General features: G+C 36.6%; 1 protein-coding gene across 8 annotated transcripts in view; it reads left to right on the top strand.

Annotated features, from left to right (window-relative positions):
* LOC105068463 (CWF19 like cell cycle control factor 2) overlaps window positions 1-15,151 on the top strand; it is a 234,241-nt gene that overhangs the window by 92,484 nt on the left and 126,606 nt on the right. For all 8 annotated transcript variants that reach the window (XR_012503771.1, XM_074356909.1, XM_074356905.1 and 5 more), the window contains 4 exons: window positions 1,152-1,247; window positions 3,171-3,275; window positions 3,488-3,558; window positions 11,039-11,145. Coding sequence is in view for 7 of the 8 variants with exons in the window: in XM_074356909.1 (XP_074213010.1) it covers window positions 1,152-1,247; window positions 3,171-3,275; window positions 3,488-3,558; window positions 11,039-11,145 (379 nt within the window). In the remaining variant the exon portion in view is untranslated. The remainder of the gene's footprint in view (window positions 1-1,151; window positions 1,248-3,170; window positions 3,276-3,487; window positions 3,559-11,038; window positions 11,146-15,151) is intronic.

The raw sequence follows: 15,151 nt of genomic DNA, 5'->3' as shown, positions 1-15,151 counted from the left end.
GCAAAGATAAGCAAGAGAAAAACAGTGAGTTATGAGGGAACCCCCATGAGACTGTCAGCTGATTTCTCTGCAGAAACGTTGCATGTCAGAGGGGAAGATATATTCGAAGTCTTGAAAGAGAAAAAACCTGCAATGTAGGATACACTACCTAGTAAGACTGTCATTTAGAACAGGAGAAATAGTTTCTCAGACAAGCAAAAACAAAGAATACAGCAGTACTAAATCTATTCTAAAAGAAACGTCAAACGGTCTTCTCTAAACAGAAAAGAAGTAAGAATTTATATGAAAACAATCACAACTGGAAATGAGGTGGTAACTACAGTGAACAGCATGAAGATGTAAAAGAAGACATCAAAATCATAAAATTTAGGGGAGGTGTGTAAGAAAACAGAGTTTTGTTTTAGAATGTGTTTGAGCCTATATGATTACCAGGATAAAGTAAGTAGATGTAGTAAGGGGTTAACATACTTGGAAAACAGGGTAACCAGAAATCAAAAACATACAAGAGATTCACAGAAACCAAAAAGAAGAGAACACAAACATAATGTGGATGAAACCATCAAACCACAAATGGAAAAGCAAAAAGAGTAAGGAAGGAACAAAGAAGAAATTCATAATCAACTGGAAAACAAGATTTAAAATGGCAATAAATACTTATCTGTCAATAGTTACCTTAAATGTTAATGGACTAAATGCTGCAATCAAAAGACATAGAGTGGCAGATTAGATAATAAAACATGAGCCTATAAGAGATCCACTTTAGGGTGAAGGACACACATAGATTGAAAGTGAGGGGATGGAAAAATATTTCATACAAATGGAAATGACAAGAAAGCAGGGGTAGCAATACTTATATTAGACAAAGCAGACTTTAAAACAGAGACCATAAAGAAAGACAAAGAAGGATGCTGTATAATCATAAAAGGATCATTAAAGGAAGAGGATATTATACTTGTTAACATATATTTACACCCAATACAGGAACACCTAAATGCATAAAACAAAAAATAACAGATATAAAGAAAGAAATTGATGGGAATACAATAGTCGTAGGAGATTTTAACAACCCACTCACATCAATGGATAGATCTTCCAGGCAGGAAATCAATAGGGCAGCAGAGGTTCTAATTTACTGTCTTCTCTTCATACAGTTCAAAAATCCTTAAAACACCGAAGAGTAAAGCATTTTGGCTATGAATTCCAGTATGAGAACAACAATGTAGATAAAGATAAGCCATTACCTGGGGGTAAGTGATTGTTAATAAATAATAAATGGTTCAGAAAAAATATTTTTTGTCATGTTTGAGGGTGTTTTTCATATATCATTTGTAATTGAACTTTCAAAAGAGTTGATTAAATTTAAAACATTTTTATTAACTGAATAGTGCAGCTTTGTGTTAAACATTTTATACATGCAGATAAAGCTAAATCTAAAATCTAATTTTCTTTTAACGCTATGCTTACTCCCACACCTTTCTTCAGAAGCAGTACCATTATATGAAGAGGGTGTGGAGGAGAAGGGCCCACCTACACTGTTGGTGGGAATGTAACTTGGTGCAGCCACTATGGAGAATAGTATGGAGGTTCCTTAAAAAATTAAAAATAAAGTTACTGTGTGATCCAGGAATCCCACCCCTGGGCGTGTATCCAGAGAAAACTCTAACTTGAAAAGGCACATACACCCCAGTTTTCATAGCACTTTGTACAATAGCCAAGACATGGAAGCGACTTAAATGAGGTTCCATCGACAGATGAATGGATAAAGGAAATGTAGTGTATAAATATATATATGTATGCAATGAAACGCTAGTCAGCCGTAACAAAGAATGATATAATGCCATTTGTAGCTACATGGATGGACCTGGAGATTATCATACTGAGTGAACTCAGTCACAGAAAGACAAATATCATATGATACCGCTTATATTTGGAATCTAAAACTAGGACACAAATAAACTTATTTACAAAACAGAACGAGACTCATAGACATAGAAAACAAACTTATGGTTACCAGAGTGTAAGGTAGGGAGGAGAGACAGTATTTCAATCCTCATAAATGAGTCTACATCCAAATAACCTATAAAAAGTATATAGTGTTAACGTGTAGTGTTATGTTATATGTTATAAATTGTGTATTCATGTACTGCATGTATCACTCCAACTGGTTCTTTTCACAGTATGTCTTGGAGATCTTACATAGTTTTTCTTTTTATTAAATGTTCTATAATAGCTTATTTAGTTACTTTCCTTTTGATAGACATTCAGGTTATTTCTAGTTTTTAGCTTTTACAAGTTGTACTGCAGAGGATATCTTTGTGTCCACCTCTTTATGCACTCAGCAAGAGTTTCTCAAGGGAAACTACTAAATTAGAATTGTGTCAGAGTTCTGCGCACTTAAAAATGTTAATAGACATTGACAAATTGCACCCTAAAAATGCTATACCGACATTTTCTCACCAGGTGTGTACCTCCTCCCCCCTACCCCTAGCGACTTGTGCTATGGTAAAATTTTTAATTTTATAATTACCTGATTACTAGTGAGGTTGGCCATTTTTATTTCCTTTTCTGTGAATTCTTTTTCATCTTCTTTGCCAGTTTTTTCTAATGGATTGTCTTAACATATCAGTTAAGAGTTTACTATAAAATCTGGATATTAGTCCTTTGGTAGAATTCTTTGTTGGAGTTAAATTTATCTATTTTTTTAATGACTTTTATCTTATTTAAAGGTTTCCTTTGCCTCAAGAAATAACATTTATGAATCCAATAAAAGTTAGTTAGTTCCACTTCGAAAAGTGTGTTTTTTAAAGAGAAATAATTTAAAAGACATTAATAATTTAAGATAACACAAAAGAAAGTGGTCACGCTTATTTCCAGTATACAATATAGTAAATTTTGTAGTTTTATTGCTATTTTACAAAATACTAAAATTGTTGTCCACAGAATTGTTCTTTTGTATGTTTTATTTCATAAAATCAATAAAATAACTTCAAAAGAGTCTTAAGATTTTGTTCTTTTCTGCTCTGCTGGTGAGTTTACTGTTATGTTTGGATCTGACTGCTAAATTAAAAGTTGGGTGATTTTTAACTCAGTGACTTTGTTTTTTATTCTTGGGTGAAACATGTGAAGTAATTATTTTAATAATACGTTTCACCTGTATGATTACTGTTCAGGTCTTCCTGACCTTTGTGATAGCATTTTGGAGAAATGGCTGAAGGAGGGTTTCATTAAACATAAACCTGATCAACTGACTGTGAACCAGTATGAACCTGGACAGGGTAAGTGTTTCTTCTTTTAAAATTCCAGTCTTATAATTCATAACTAAGTGGATTATGTAAATCTCTAAGAGCAAAGATATTTTTTAGCTGGAACTGACTCCTAGAGTACTTTGCTTATGTTTGTTACCTGTGTTGATTTTAATCCCTTGTAATTCTACACTTAGTCTCTTGAGGAATTTGCATCTTAAGTGTTGTCCTGTCTTCTGTCTCAGGAATTCCTGCTCATATTGACACGCATTCTGCTTTTGAGGATGAGATCATTTCTCTCAGTTTGGGGTCAGAGGTAAATATTCAAATATTCATTTTTATTAGCCATCAACAAATGTCTTATACAATAGGATTTCTCACATTTCTTAATTAAAGTGAATTGAGTTTAAAATGAAAATTAAAGGCACCATTAGCACTTTCATTTCTTACAGGAAAGTGAACATTTTAGTCTCTTTTAGGTGTCCAAAGTTTTATCAGTTCATCAGATGCCAGGAAAAGCCCTGTAAATTAATGTTTTACACATTTCACTTTTAGAAGTTAAAATCCAGACTTCCTTTTGTGCAACAATTTACTGCAGCAGCATTGCCATCTAGTGGCAAAAGATAGTAGCTGCGGGCTATAAATAAACAAAACTAAAATGTATGTGTCTGGAATTGTGATAAACTTTTCCACATGTATGATTCAGTCCCTTCAATATCTTTGAGCAGTAGAGGGTGATGTCCTTATTTTTACAGATGAAGAAGTAGAGGTTCATGTTTATTCATTGGCTTGTTTCTATAGTTGCACTTTACGTGAACTGGTAAAGAAGCTACTGAAAGCATGATTTAAAGCAACCCATGCAGTATGCAGGTAGAATTTTAGATAGAAAGCAGTATTTTAAATCTGAAGAATCTTTAAAATATCAGGTCATCTAATCTAACAAGAGGTTGTTTGAAAATCTGATCTTGTTCCTGGATGCAAAGACTGTTTACTAGGTTTTTGTGTTTTTTTTTTTTTTTTTTTTTTTTTTTTTTTTTGTCTTTTTGTGCATTTGCTTAGTTCCCATCACTAACTTCAGCACTTTGGCTTTTTGGCTTTTGCTGAGCTTATGTGATCATGCTGATACTGTGACTACAAAACTAATGCTGTTTGTTTGATAAGACAAAACCATCTTATCAACCACATGTGCGGATTCTAATTAAGTGCTTTAAAAAATGATGAGGACAGGAAGGGGAAAGCTCTTCATTTTCATTTTACCTCTTATCCTGGCTTGTGGCTTTAGGGGGCCAGTAAAGGACATCTTTGTCTTTTCCTCCTAACTGTGTAATCAACTGAGAAATGAGATGAAAGGTAGATGGGTAACAGACTGTCAATTCAATACTGAGAAAACATGGAAGGTCATGGCTTTGGATCTGTAGCCAAGTGGACTTGTTGATACTTCACCTCTAAATTAGACACACTTTTCTTTACCCTGGGACAACTGGAGACTTCTCCCATAGAGGCAGAGGCTGCCCCTGTAACAGAGGACATGAAGAAGCATAAATTAGATTCTGCAAACCAGCTAGATCTGAAAAAGAGACAGGAAAGGGCTCATCCAAGCAGGTTTGGCTCCAGGCTAACCAATCAGCTGAGGCATGTCCTCTCTTCTGGGGAGCTGGCAGTGAAGGAGTGCAGTTTAGGAAGTCTCTCCAAAAATGTAAAATATACCACCTATTTTTTCCAAATAAATTACTTATGATGAATTTATTTATTTATTCACCCCAAATATTTGTGGAATATAATTTACTAGGCAGAATCTAACAAGTAAATAAGGATAAAATCAGCCCCCCCCCAATTTTTTTAAGCTAAGCTGTTTCATTACTTTTGTAGGCTTATCTTATACAGAGTAAAATTTAATTTTATTGAAACGGTTTGTGACTGACTTGTTTGGAGTCCCTTTTTGGATGGCTGTGGATTTCACGCCACAGTTCCTGCAAACAGATGAAGCCACAGTGTAATTAATGAGAGCTGATAGCAAGTGGTCTCTGTGCAAACACATAAGCACGATCATATTTTCTCATAGCTGTTTCAGCGGTTGAATATTCAGTGATAGCCAAAGTGCCTCCAACTTAGTAGGTTTTCATTTTCAGGCTTATTTTTCTGTTATGCAATGTATATTTTGCTCTCTACTATGTCACTGGCAATGTGTTTAGACCATTAAACTAAAAGATGCCTTGTCTTTTCATTTTACATTCCACTTGAGCTCAGCCAGATAAAACCATTCAGAAATTATCTGTATTTGGAGGTGAAGAGGAAGAGAAGGCAGAATCTATTAATTCAGCAGCTAAGACCTAGTTTTGTTAGGCAGAGTTATATTTGCAAGGTGGAATTTACTGATGTGTGCTAGTCACGATTTGTTTGTGATGTTGTCTTTTAAACTTTTAGTCTGGTCTCATTTTGCTTGTTTCACATGTGCAGTACTGTAGACAAGTTCCCAGGTATGTCCCCTAAATGTGTACACGGCACACGATCAACTAGGAAAGTTTTCACATCAGAAACATCAAATGATGCTCAACTTCTCACACTCACTCTCAGAAGCAATGAGAAATAAGTTCCTTTGGGCTCCAGTGGTATTTAGCTGCTGTATCTACTACTTGCAGAATTGTTACCGAGTCCAAACTCTTTCTGCTCACCGCATGACAGGCCAGTAAGTTGGGAGATGAGGTGCTGGGGCAAGGAATAGCGACTTTATTCAGAAAGCCAGCAGGTAGAGAAGATGGCAGACTAAATATCTTGGAGAACAATCTTAAATCAGAATTCAGGCTCCTTTTATACTAAAAAGGAGAGGGGGTGTGGTTGGTTCTTACAAACTTCTTGGTGTAGGAATTCTTTGCTCTTGTAGCTGTCCACGTGGGTTAGGTCATGGTGCCCCCTGTAAAACCTCTCACAAAACAAATGTTATTTTCTATTCTACAACTTGTCATCTTTATGTAAGTTGCAAAAGTGTTAATATCCTTAATGGTCAGGGCCTTGAGAATAGGCCCTCCTGTCTATTTCAGGCTAAAGGCAACATTGTATCACAAAAGGTGCAGAGGGAGCAAGACTGAGCCTAGAAAACAGCACAGAGGGTTAAAGCCAGAAACAGATCTAATATGGAGTCCGATTTGTTCTTTTCTGTTACAGAATCACTCTTAAATACCAGAAGGTACCATCTCATCTTCATGGATGAGATTTTCCCTCCCCACCTTTGACCAAGCTATTAAGGCCTGCACTTTAGAAAACTGCTTCTGACTTCAGGACAAGGGAGCAGAACTTGCTTTCTTTAGTCATTTTCAAGTGGGAGGTCTTATGTCCTGTGTGTTGATTCCAGGGTGTGTTGTTGTTGCCATTTGAGCAACAGTGTGGCTCCTTCCTTTGAGTATCATAAAACTTGGTAATCTTGAGATTCCAGTTTTCAAGGAATTTAGCAAATGGATGATGTTTTTGTTGTTGTTTTTAAATGTACCTTGCCAGTAGGAGGCAAGGAAGGGAAACAGATTTGTTGTGGTCCTTGATTTTAACTTTTCTTGAAGGACGGAAACTAAGCAGGCTTACACAGTATAGGTAGGAGATCTGAAGGTCACTGACATCAGCCGCTGGTCTCCAAGGTGTCCTAGGGAAAATTGCTATTAATTCCTCTGCTCTGGAAAATTTGATGTACCAGCAAGCTTCTCTTCCAGCTGCTTTTCAGTTTAGCAAAGTGTACTTCTGGGAATACCATCTTTTGTAGAGAGACGAAAAGCTGTATTTTCTTTTACTAAAAATGTTCAAAGTTCCTCTTCTTCGCCACAGTGGACTAATCATCTCATAATATGGGGGGGTTCTATACTTGTAAGGCCAGGGAACGTGTGTTAATAGATGTTTCTGATGTATTTTTGTAACTTCCATCTTGTATCCCTGCTACTATGTCTCTCTCCCTTTTTCCTTCCGTCCTTTCCCACTTGTCCAGACTTGGCAGACATGTTTATGAGGTTTGTGGATTCACTTATTTGCTATTTAGGGTAAAAAGCAAACTCTGACTTCATTTGGGTCCTGTGACAATGCTAGTGCAACTACAGAAGATTTGTATTTGGCAGGCTATGGGAAACAGGTGGACTTCTGTCTAGTCTGCTGAATTCTCAGGAATGAAATGTTTTCTCCAGCTAAATAGAGTCACTTCTCTCAGCTTTCATCATTCTCTGTGAATCACGTATCATTCTTCATGTCATACTGTTTCTTGTCGATAAGCCCTTAAGGGTTTCCACAGGTTGATCTCAGCCTATTTTTAACCAATAAGGATCAGAATTAAGTTTATCTTCTTTCTCAAAAATGTTCCCAGTAGCATTCTGTTTTTTCATTTTCCTGTTCAGCCGACATGGAGGAGATACGTTTCACGTGCTTTTCTGTTATCTGTCTTATCTTTACTTGAGTGACAGAGTGAGCTGTGTCTAGGGTTTTCTTTGTATTATGTTTTCATTGTGTTAAAGGTTTTATAAGATCAGAATGTCTAGAGTTTTTTGTTTGTTTGCTTTGAACTGAACATTATCCTCAGTCATGCCCCATGAGCTTGCTAGGAACTTAATCTTTATTGACTCTGCCATCTCAGAAAATAAAGAAAATAGGTAAAACCAAAAAGAATAATTGGAAAAAGCTCCTGTGGAGCGAAGCTGTCACAGGGCAGAATGATTCAGCAGTTTCAGGGAAGCATTATCGATTGTGAATACTTAGTGAATGTTTGGGGAAAAAAAATTTTTTTTTGTGATCTTTAACCAGCGTTGCATTTAAGATACAGATACTATGATGATACTGATAATACTTTATTATTATGATGAAATGTTTTAAGGAAAATTTGATTTTCATAGAAAATATACATTTAATTTTATAAATAAAAGTTATTTCCTTAAATTCAAAAAAACTATACTCTCACTTTATAGACCTGTGAGATAATAGAAAAAATAAATATTGATCTCTGCCTCCAGTTCCTGGCACAGACCTCCTAAAACCCTTGTAATTTCCTAGACACAAGTCTCCTAAACTTGGAATTTCCTGGGTGATAGCAGTGTCTTTTGTTCTAGAGAGATGATTTTTGATGGATAGGGGCCAGCCACCAGAAAGACCAGGCAATGGTTAGAAGCTTAGAGATTTCAGCCCTGTCCCTCATTCTCCGGAGAGGGGCGAGGGGCTGGAAATGGAGTCAGTAATTAATCATGCCTGTGTGATAAAGTCTCCATAAAAATCTCAATAGATTCCAAGTTGGTGAACACGTAGAGGGGCTGGGAGAGCGGTGCTCCCAGAGGGGGCATGGATGCTCTGAACTCCTTTCCTTGCCCTGTGCATCTCTCCCATGTGATGTTCATCTGTGTGCTAAATCATAACCTTCATAATCAACTGATGAACAGTAAGCAAACTTTTCCTGAGTTCTGTGGGCTTCTCCAGCAAGTCAATCATGGTCATCAATAATAATAATGGATAAGTATTCTCTGCATTTTCTAACATAGCCCCCATAACATTTGGATTATTTGGTAATACATTTTTCTTCCTTGAAACTCGACATATATTTCAGCACAAATATTTCTACATTAATTAGTATCATGTTCGAGTTTGTCTTGTCAATTCTAATCATGTGTTGAAACTGAGATTTTCCTATTTGAAAATCATTACTCTGTTGATAGGAGACGCGTTTGAATTTCACAAATATATATGTATTTTGTGTTTTTAAAACATGTTGAATATTAAAAAAAAATTTTTTTATTGAGGTATAGTCAGTTTACAATGTTGGGTCAATTTCTAGTGTAGAGCACAATTCTTCAGTCATACATGAAGATACATATATTCTTTTTCACCATAAGCTACTGCAAGATCTTGAATATATTTCCCTGTGCTATGCAGTATAAACTTGTTTATCTGCTTTATATATACCAGTCAGTATCTGCAAATCTTGAACTCCCAGTTTATCCCTTCCCACCCGCCTCTCCCCTGGCAACCACAAGTCTGTATTCTGTGTCTGTGAGTCTGTAAAACATGTTGAATATTAATTAGCCAGAACATGTAACTTCTGTTTGGGCAGAGAATATGTCTCTTATTTACCTTTAGAATCGTTGATGCCTCATACAGTAATTAATAAATATTTGTCTGAAGAATGAGTTACAGTGTAGTCTCTTGGAATATTTTCTCATCAAAAGTTTTCACCCAGACAATTTGTATTCCTTTAAGCCACAACTGATCATCTCTAATAAAATAATTAATAAATATACTATTATTCTTTCTTATGTGTGGACCTTAGTGTCTACTCAGAAAATTGAAACATATATGTATTGACTTATAAAATGAGTCACAGTGGGGTTTTCTTCTCCTTCCCCAACATTTTTGATTATGAAGTTTTCATACAGAAAAGTTGATAGTATTACACAGTAAATTCCTAGACCCACCACCTAGAGTCTACAGTTAACATTTTAATATATTTGCTTTATCAAATCCCTATTCATCTGTCTGTCAGTCCATCTTCTTTTATTTATACATTTCAGGGAAGTTGCAGGTATCAGTACATTTCATACCCAAAACTTCAGAATTCATCTGTAATGTTTTAAAATAGAATGCTTTTGGAGTATGACGCTGAGTTTATGTGACATCATTTGGAACAGATAATTGTTTGGAAAATTAAATTTTTATCATCTTACTTTATTTTCCAGACTTAGATTGGAAGGGCAGATGAGAAAGAGGAAAAACCAGGTCAGACCTGTATCATTTTATACGGTTGACAAAGAATTTTCATGTGCATTATCTTATTTGATCCAGTATTATTATTAATAATAGTAGGTAATAGTTACTGAATGCTTATTTTATGCCAGGTACTGTGCTAAGTTTACCTTTAATGAAGGTACTAATGCTAAATTATATTTATCCCACTGATATTTGATTGTCATATTTATTTTTCAAATAGATTGATGTGTTCACTTAAAATATCTTTTAGGCCTGTGACCTGCCTTTTTTAAATTCACATTCGTCCTAACATAACATGCTCCTGTAGTTAGACTGAAGTCATTTAATTGGTGTTTGGGTTCCTGAGCACAAAAGCGTTTTCTTGGGTGTTGTGTCTTTTTAGGTTGCTGTTCATAATATTTGATCATATTTCCAATCACTAAAAATCTTCCTGTGTTCTTTGATTATCTCTTGTAAATCAGCCTCTAATATCCAAAATGTTGCATGACTTTAAAGACATAAGATGGATTATGTGAGAATGGATGCCTAATAGTTCCTTCTCTTTGGATTATTAATTATCAATATCCTATGAATAATAATAGCTAGGTTTTTTTTTTAAATATTTATTATGTGCCAGATACTGTGATTTATATCCATTATATATTTAATTCATTTAAAAGTCCCACAGAGGAGTTAAGTGACTTGTCCTGGGTCATACGGCCAGTAAAGGAGAAAGCCAGGACATGAGTATTTCAGCTCCTGAGCCCTTGCGTTTGATCGCCGCCCTGGTGTTTTGCATGGAAGGGCTGCTCCTCGGCCCACCTGCGTCCTAACTGCCCAGGGTGATGGTTAGAAGTGCAGATCCATGAGCCTCGCTGTAGACCTGCTGAGTCTCTCTGTGGGCTAGGTGTATTTTTCAGTCATTAGTTGATTCTCATGTGCACATAAGTTTGAGAACCCCTGTGCCATGCTATTCTATAAGCATTATCATGTTTCAATCTCTGCTAGCCTAGAAAGACAGCCAGAATCAATGAATCATTCTTACTCTTGGAGCGTATGATGTTTTGGATTGATCTTTATGTTTTTGTCTTTACCTCAAGGTTGTCATGGATTTTAAGCACCCAGATGGGGTCACAGTGCCAGTTATGTTGCCTTGTCGGAGCTTGTTGGTGATGACAGGAGAATCCAGATACCTTTGGACCCATGGGTATGTACCGAAGCGACCTTGGTGACAGGATGCCTTGTGCTTCGTGAGAGTTCTCATCCTTTTCTTCCTGAGCTGCCTGAACCATGCTGCCATGCGTTTTATTTCTCTCTCACATATTATCGTTATTTTTGCTGAATAATTTGACATCATGACCCTTTACCCTTACATGCTTCACTGCATATTTTTTAAGAGCAAGGACGTTGTCTGTATGAGAGGTTGGCAAACTATGGCTCATGGGCCAAATTCAGCCCTAATTTTTGCACAGCTCTTGAGCTAAAACTGGTTTTACATTTTTAAAGGATTGTAAAGAACAAAACAAAAACAACAAAGAATATGTGACAGAGACTACATGGGGCCCTCTATGCCTAAAGTGCTTGCTGTCTGGCTGTGTTTCAGAAAATGTTTGCCAGCCCCTCTTCTGTGAAACTGCAGTGCAACCTTCAAATTCAGGAAGTTCAGCATTAATAAAATACTCCCATCATACTCTTACACAATCCATCTTGAGATTCTGCTGGCTGTACTTTATAGGACCATCGAGGGAAAACCAGATCCTGACAGCCGTTAAAAAGCAAAAACGGATCTTACTCAGGAACTATTGCAATAGGGGAAAAGAGACCTCAGTATAGCATTAGGCTCCATTTCAAATACAACAAGGGAAAATGGAAGTTTACAGGCACAGAGCCTGGGGTTGGAGGTGGGGCAGCGTGGGCAGATGGAAAAGTACTGGGAAGAAGCATCAGCGGTGAGGGGACTTCTGGCTGAACGTACCGCAGGACTCTTGCTGGAGGCAGGTGGGATGGGTAGACATCCCCCGGGGTGGGGGCGGGGAGGATGACCGTAGGGAATTCGGTCAGATACCAAGAATGATCGGAAATCGAGGGTGGGGGATTCTGGCCAAACTGACTTAGTAGGATTCTCGCTAAAATTGGGCTCAAGGTCATGCCCATGGATGGGGACTATCTGGGCAGAGAGGAGTTTGACTAAAGTTTGGTTAAGGAGAGAATCTGCCTGTACCTCATGGTAGGTTTTCCCTCCTCTGATCTAGGATGTGGCCCTTGACCCTGCACTGCATTAGTTGTCAGTTCTCTTTCCTTTTCCTTTAATTTGGAATAAATCCTCAACTCTTCTTTTTCTTTCATGACATTTCCACTTTAAAGAAGGCTATTTGTTTAATAGAATGTCCCTCAATTAGAGTTTGATTGATTAAATCTAGTCTGAAAGAAATGGGTTGTTCACTGTGGCAGGAAGAAATGTTTAGCCTTTGAGGAGGAAGCATCACACTGCTACAATTTACACATACTGTCACTTAAAATACTGCTGAGTTCTGCACTTAGGAATACTGCCCTGCTTGGAGATTTTAGCTGACACATTTTCATAAAAATTCAAGGAAGTGAACATGTAAATGAATTTGTAACCTGTTATAAATGAGCCATAAAAACAGATGGCCTGATCTTGTGCACTGAGGCTTAAATTTGCCTGATTTTTTTTTTTTTATGGCCATTTAAAATATTTTCACTTCCAGTCATTGAAAATGGTGACATGATTTTATGGTTTAAAGTATTCCTGGAATTTTGAGAATATTCACATTTTATATTTTGGGGGGATTCAAGGATTTTTACTGTTGGTAACATTTAAACTTAAGAATAATGGTAGCACAGCAAATACAAAATAAAAAATTACTTTCTGTGGGCCTATGTGATGAAACTATTTTAATTTATTCTGGATAGTAGCATAGATAGATTCTCCTAAACATCATTTTGATCACATTATTTTCTTGTTAAATGTTAAGACTAGGATCTCTGAAAAAGAGTGAATTGCAGGTAATATTTATTTTAAAATCCTTCTGTACAATCAAAATTGTCTACAGTATTTTCAGGGGGAAAAGAACCCTCAGTAGTATTTGTAGAGGCTTCCATTGATACCCATTACCTGTAATGTGAGTGTGTGTGTATTAAGAAGAGAGAGAGAAGGAGGGGAGGGTGGGGAGGGAAGACACACCGAGACAGGAACAGAGAGAGACTTGACCAAACAAATGGTGTATCAACTATTGAGGGGTTCGTCGGAATATGGGTGGAAGGGAGAATAAACTGAAAAAGTACTTTTAATGCACTTAAAAAACATATATAAACTGTAGAAATAAACTTTGATAAAAGATATTTTGCTCTCTCTGCTTAAAAAAAAGCACTAGAAAGCACTGTTAAAGAAGGTTGATTAACTTGGCCAATTCCAAACACTTTTAATTAGATATAGTTCAAGTTTACTATTCCAGCCACCATGCCCTTAATCAAAGGTGGCCAACGGCCAGCACGTGGTTCAAAAATAGCACCCAGGCTGTTTGGCTGGGGCAATGGTGGTCAACATTGTAGCGTTCTTAAAAATTGATTACAGATGAAAATCAGGAGCTTTTACACAGGAATCTGAATGTTCAGCTTCCTTTGAAGATTGAGAAGCTCTGGAAACATTCAGTATCTCTTGGCAGCAGCGGCTGATTATCAGTGGCCATTAGATGAGGTCTGCGTTTTCAGTCTCTCTTAGAGTTCCTGCCACTTTCTATGATTCCCTGAACTAAGGCTGCATATCAGTTCTCATTTATCACTATGCTTGTACTACTGTTTTTATCTTATAACAGCATTAAATGGAAATTAAATATTTCTTAAACATGTCTTTTTAAAATGGGGGGAAAGCTGGAATGAGCAGGAACGTGTTCTTTAAGAAAAATGGAGGACAATGCTTTATTTTTTTGAAATGAAGCCTTCCTGTGTGCTTAATGGCAAACAGTGTGTTTCTCTGCAGACCCACCTGCTTTACTCATTTATGTTCTTTGACTGGCTGTGGGATGCGGTAGTTTATGAATTTGTGTGAGCTCGCCTTTTTAAATTGTCTTTGGAGCATTTCCTTTGTGCCAGGCATGGTTCTAAAAGCTTTACATATATTAACTCACTTAACTCAAACTGTGACAGTGGAAAGTTTCTTCATGGTTTTGTCCCCATTTGTAAAGGAAATTGGAGCATACAGAGGTTACATAATTCGTACAAAGTTATGAGACCATTCAGTGGCAGAGGTGAGCTCAGAAGCCAGGCCGTCGGGCTCCAGGCTCTGTGCTTGTGATGTTGCAGCTAAACTTGTTTGCTCCCTTTTATCTGGATGTTTACTGTGCCTTGTAGCCGCCACACTTTTGTCAGCTCTTACTGCAGTAAATTTCCTTTTCCTTTCCTTTCACTTTGTTTTTAATATAGAGCTCAACTTTTATTTCCTTTATAATGTATAAAGCTTTTTCTGACTATAGTAGCCTGAAACAATTTCTCCCTTAACTCTTAAAGGCTGTATTGTCTCCTGCTGGCTTGTGGTGTCTTTTATATTGTGTTGAACTATTATTATTTAAGTCTGTAAAAATGGTTTTATTTAATATTTTCCCAACTAGGTTATAATTTGAGTGCCAGGGGAAATAAGATGTTCAGAGGTATTTAAAGAATTAATTATTTTTAACATATGGATTACTTGTTTCTAAAAATCTGAGATTGGTGCCAAAAGCAGTTAAGTACTGCTTGACCTTTGCCTAAGACTTAACTCTAGGCAAGTAACTCATTTCAGAGAACCATAATACAGAACTGCTTAGTACCCAAAAAAGAATTGCTAATAAGAGTTTCAAAATATTCATTGTTCTGAAATACCTTGACTTTGTTCAACACCATAGTTTTAATCATTTTTAGCTGTCAGAATAACAACCGTAGAAATTCAGGCAATGATTGCTTGCTTTTACTTCTGAAAAATTGCCTTTAGCACAAGCTCTTTTAAAGCAGCTTTCCTCACAATTTGTTTTATGAGGCTGGCGTTACCCTTACCACCAACATTTTTGTCAAGGACATTACAACAAAAGAAAATTACAAACCAGTATCTCTCAGAGGTGAAAAAAGTCCTTGACAAAATATTAAAAAACCCATTCCTGCAATGTATAAAAAAGAAAACACATCAAGACTAAGTGTTTATCCCAGGATTACAAGATTCG

Source organism: Camelus bactrianus, chromosome 33 (genome assembly GCF_048773025.1).
Source record: "Camelus bactrianus isolate YW-2024 breed Bactrian camel chromosome 33, ASM4877302v1, whole genome shotgun sequence".
NCBI lineage: Eukaryota > Metazoa > Chordata > Mammalia > Artiodactyla > Camelidae > Camelus > Camelus bactrianus.
The sequence above is the reverse complement of the archived record's forward strand: the minus strand, read 5'-3'. Positions and strand labels throughout refer to the sequence as shown.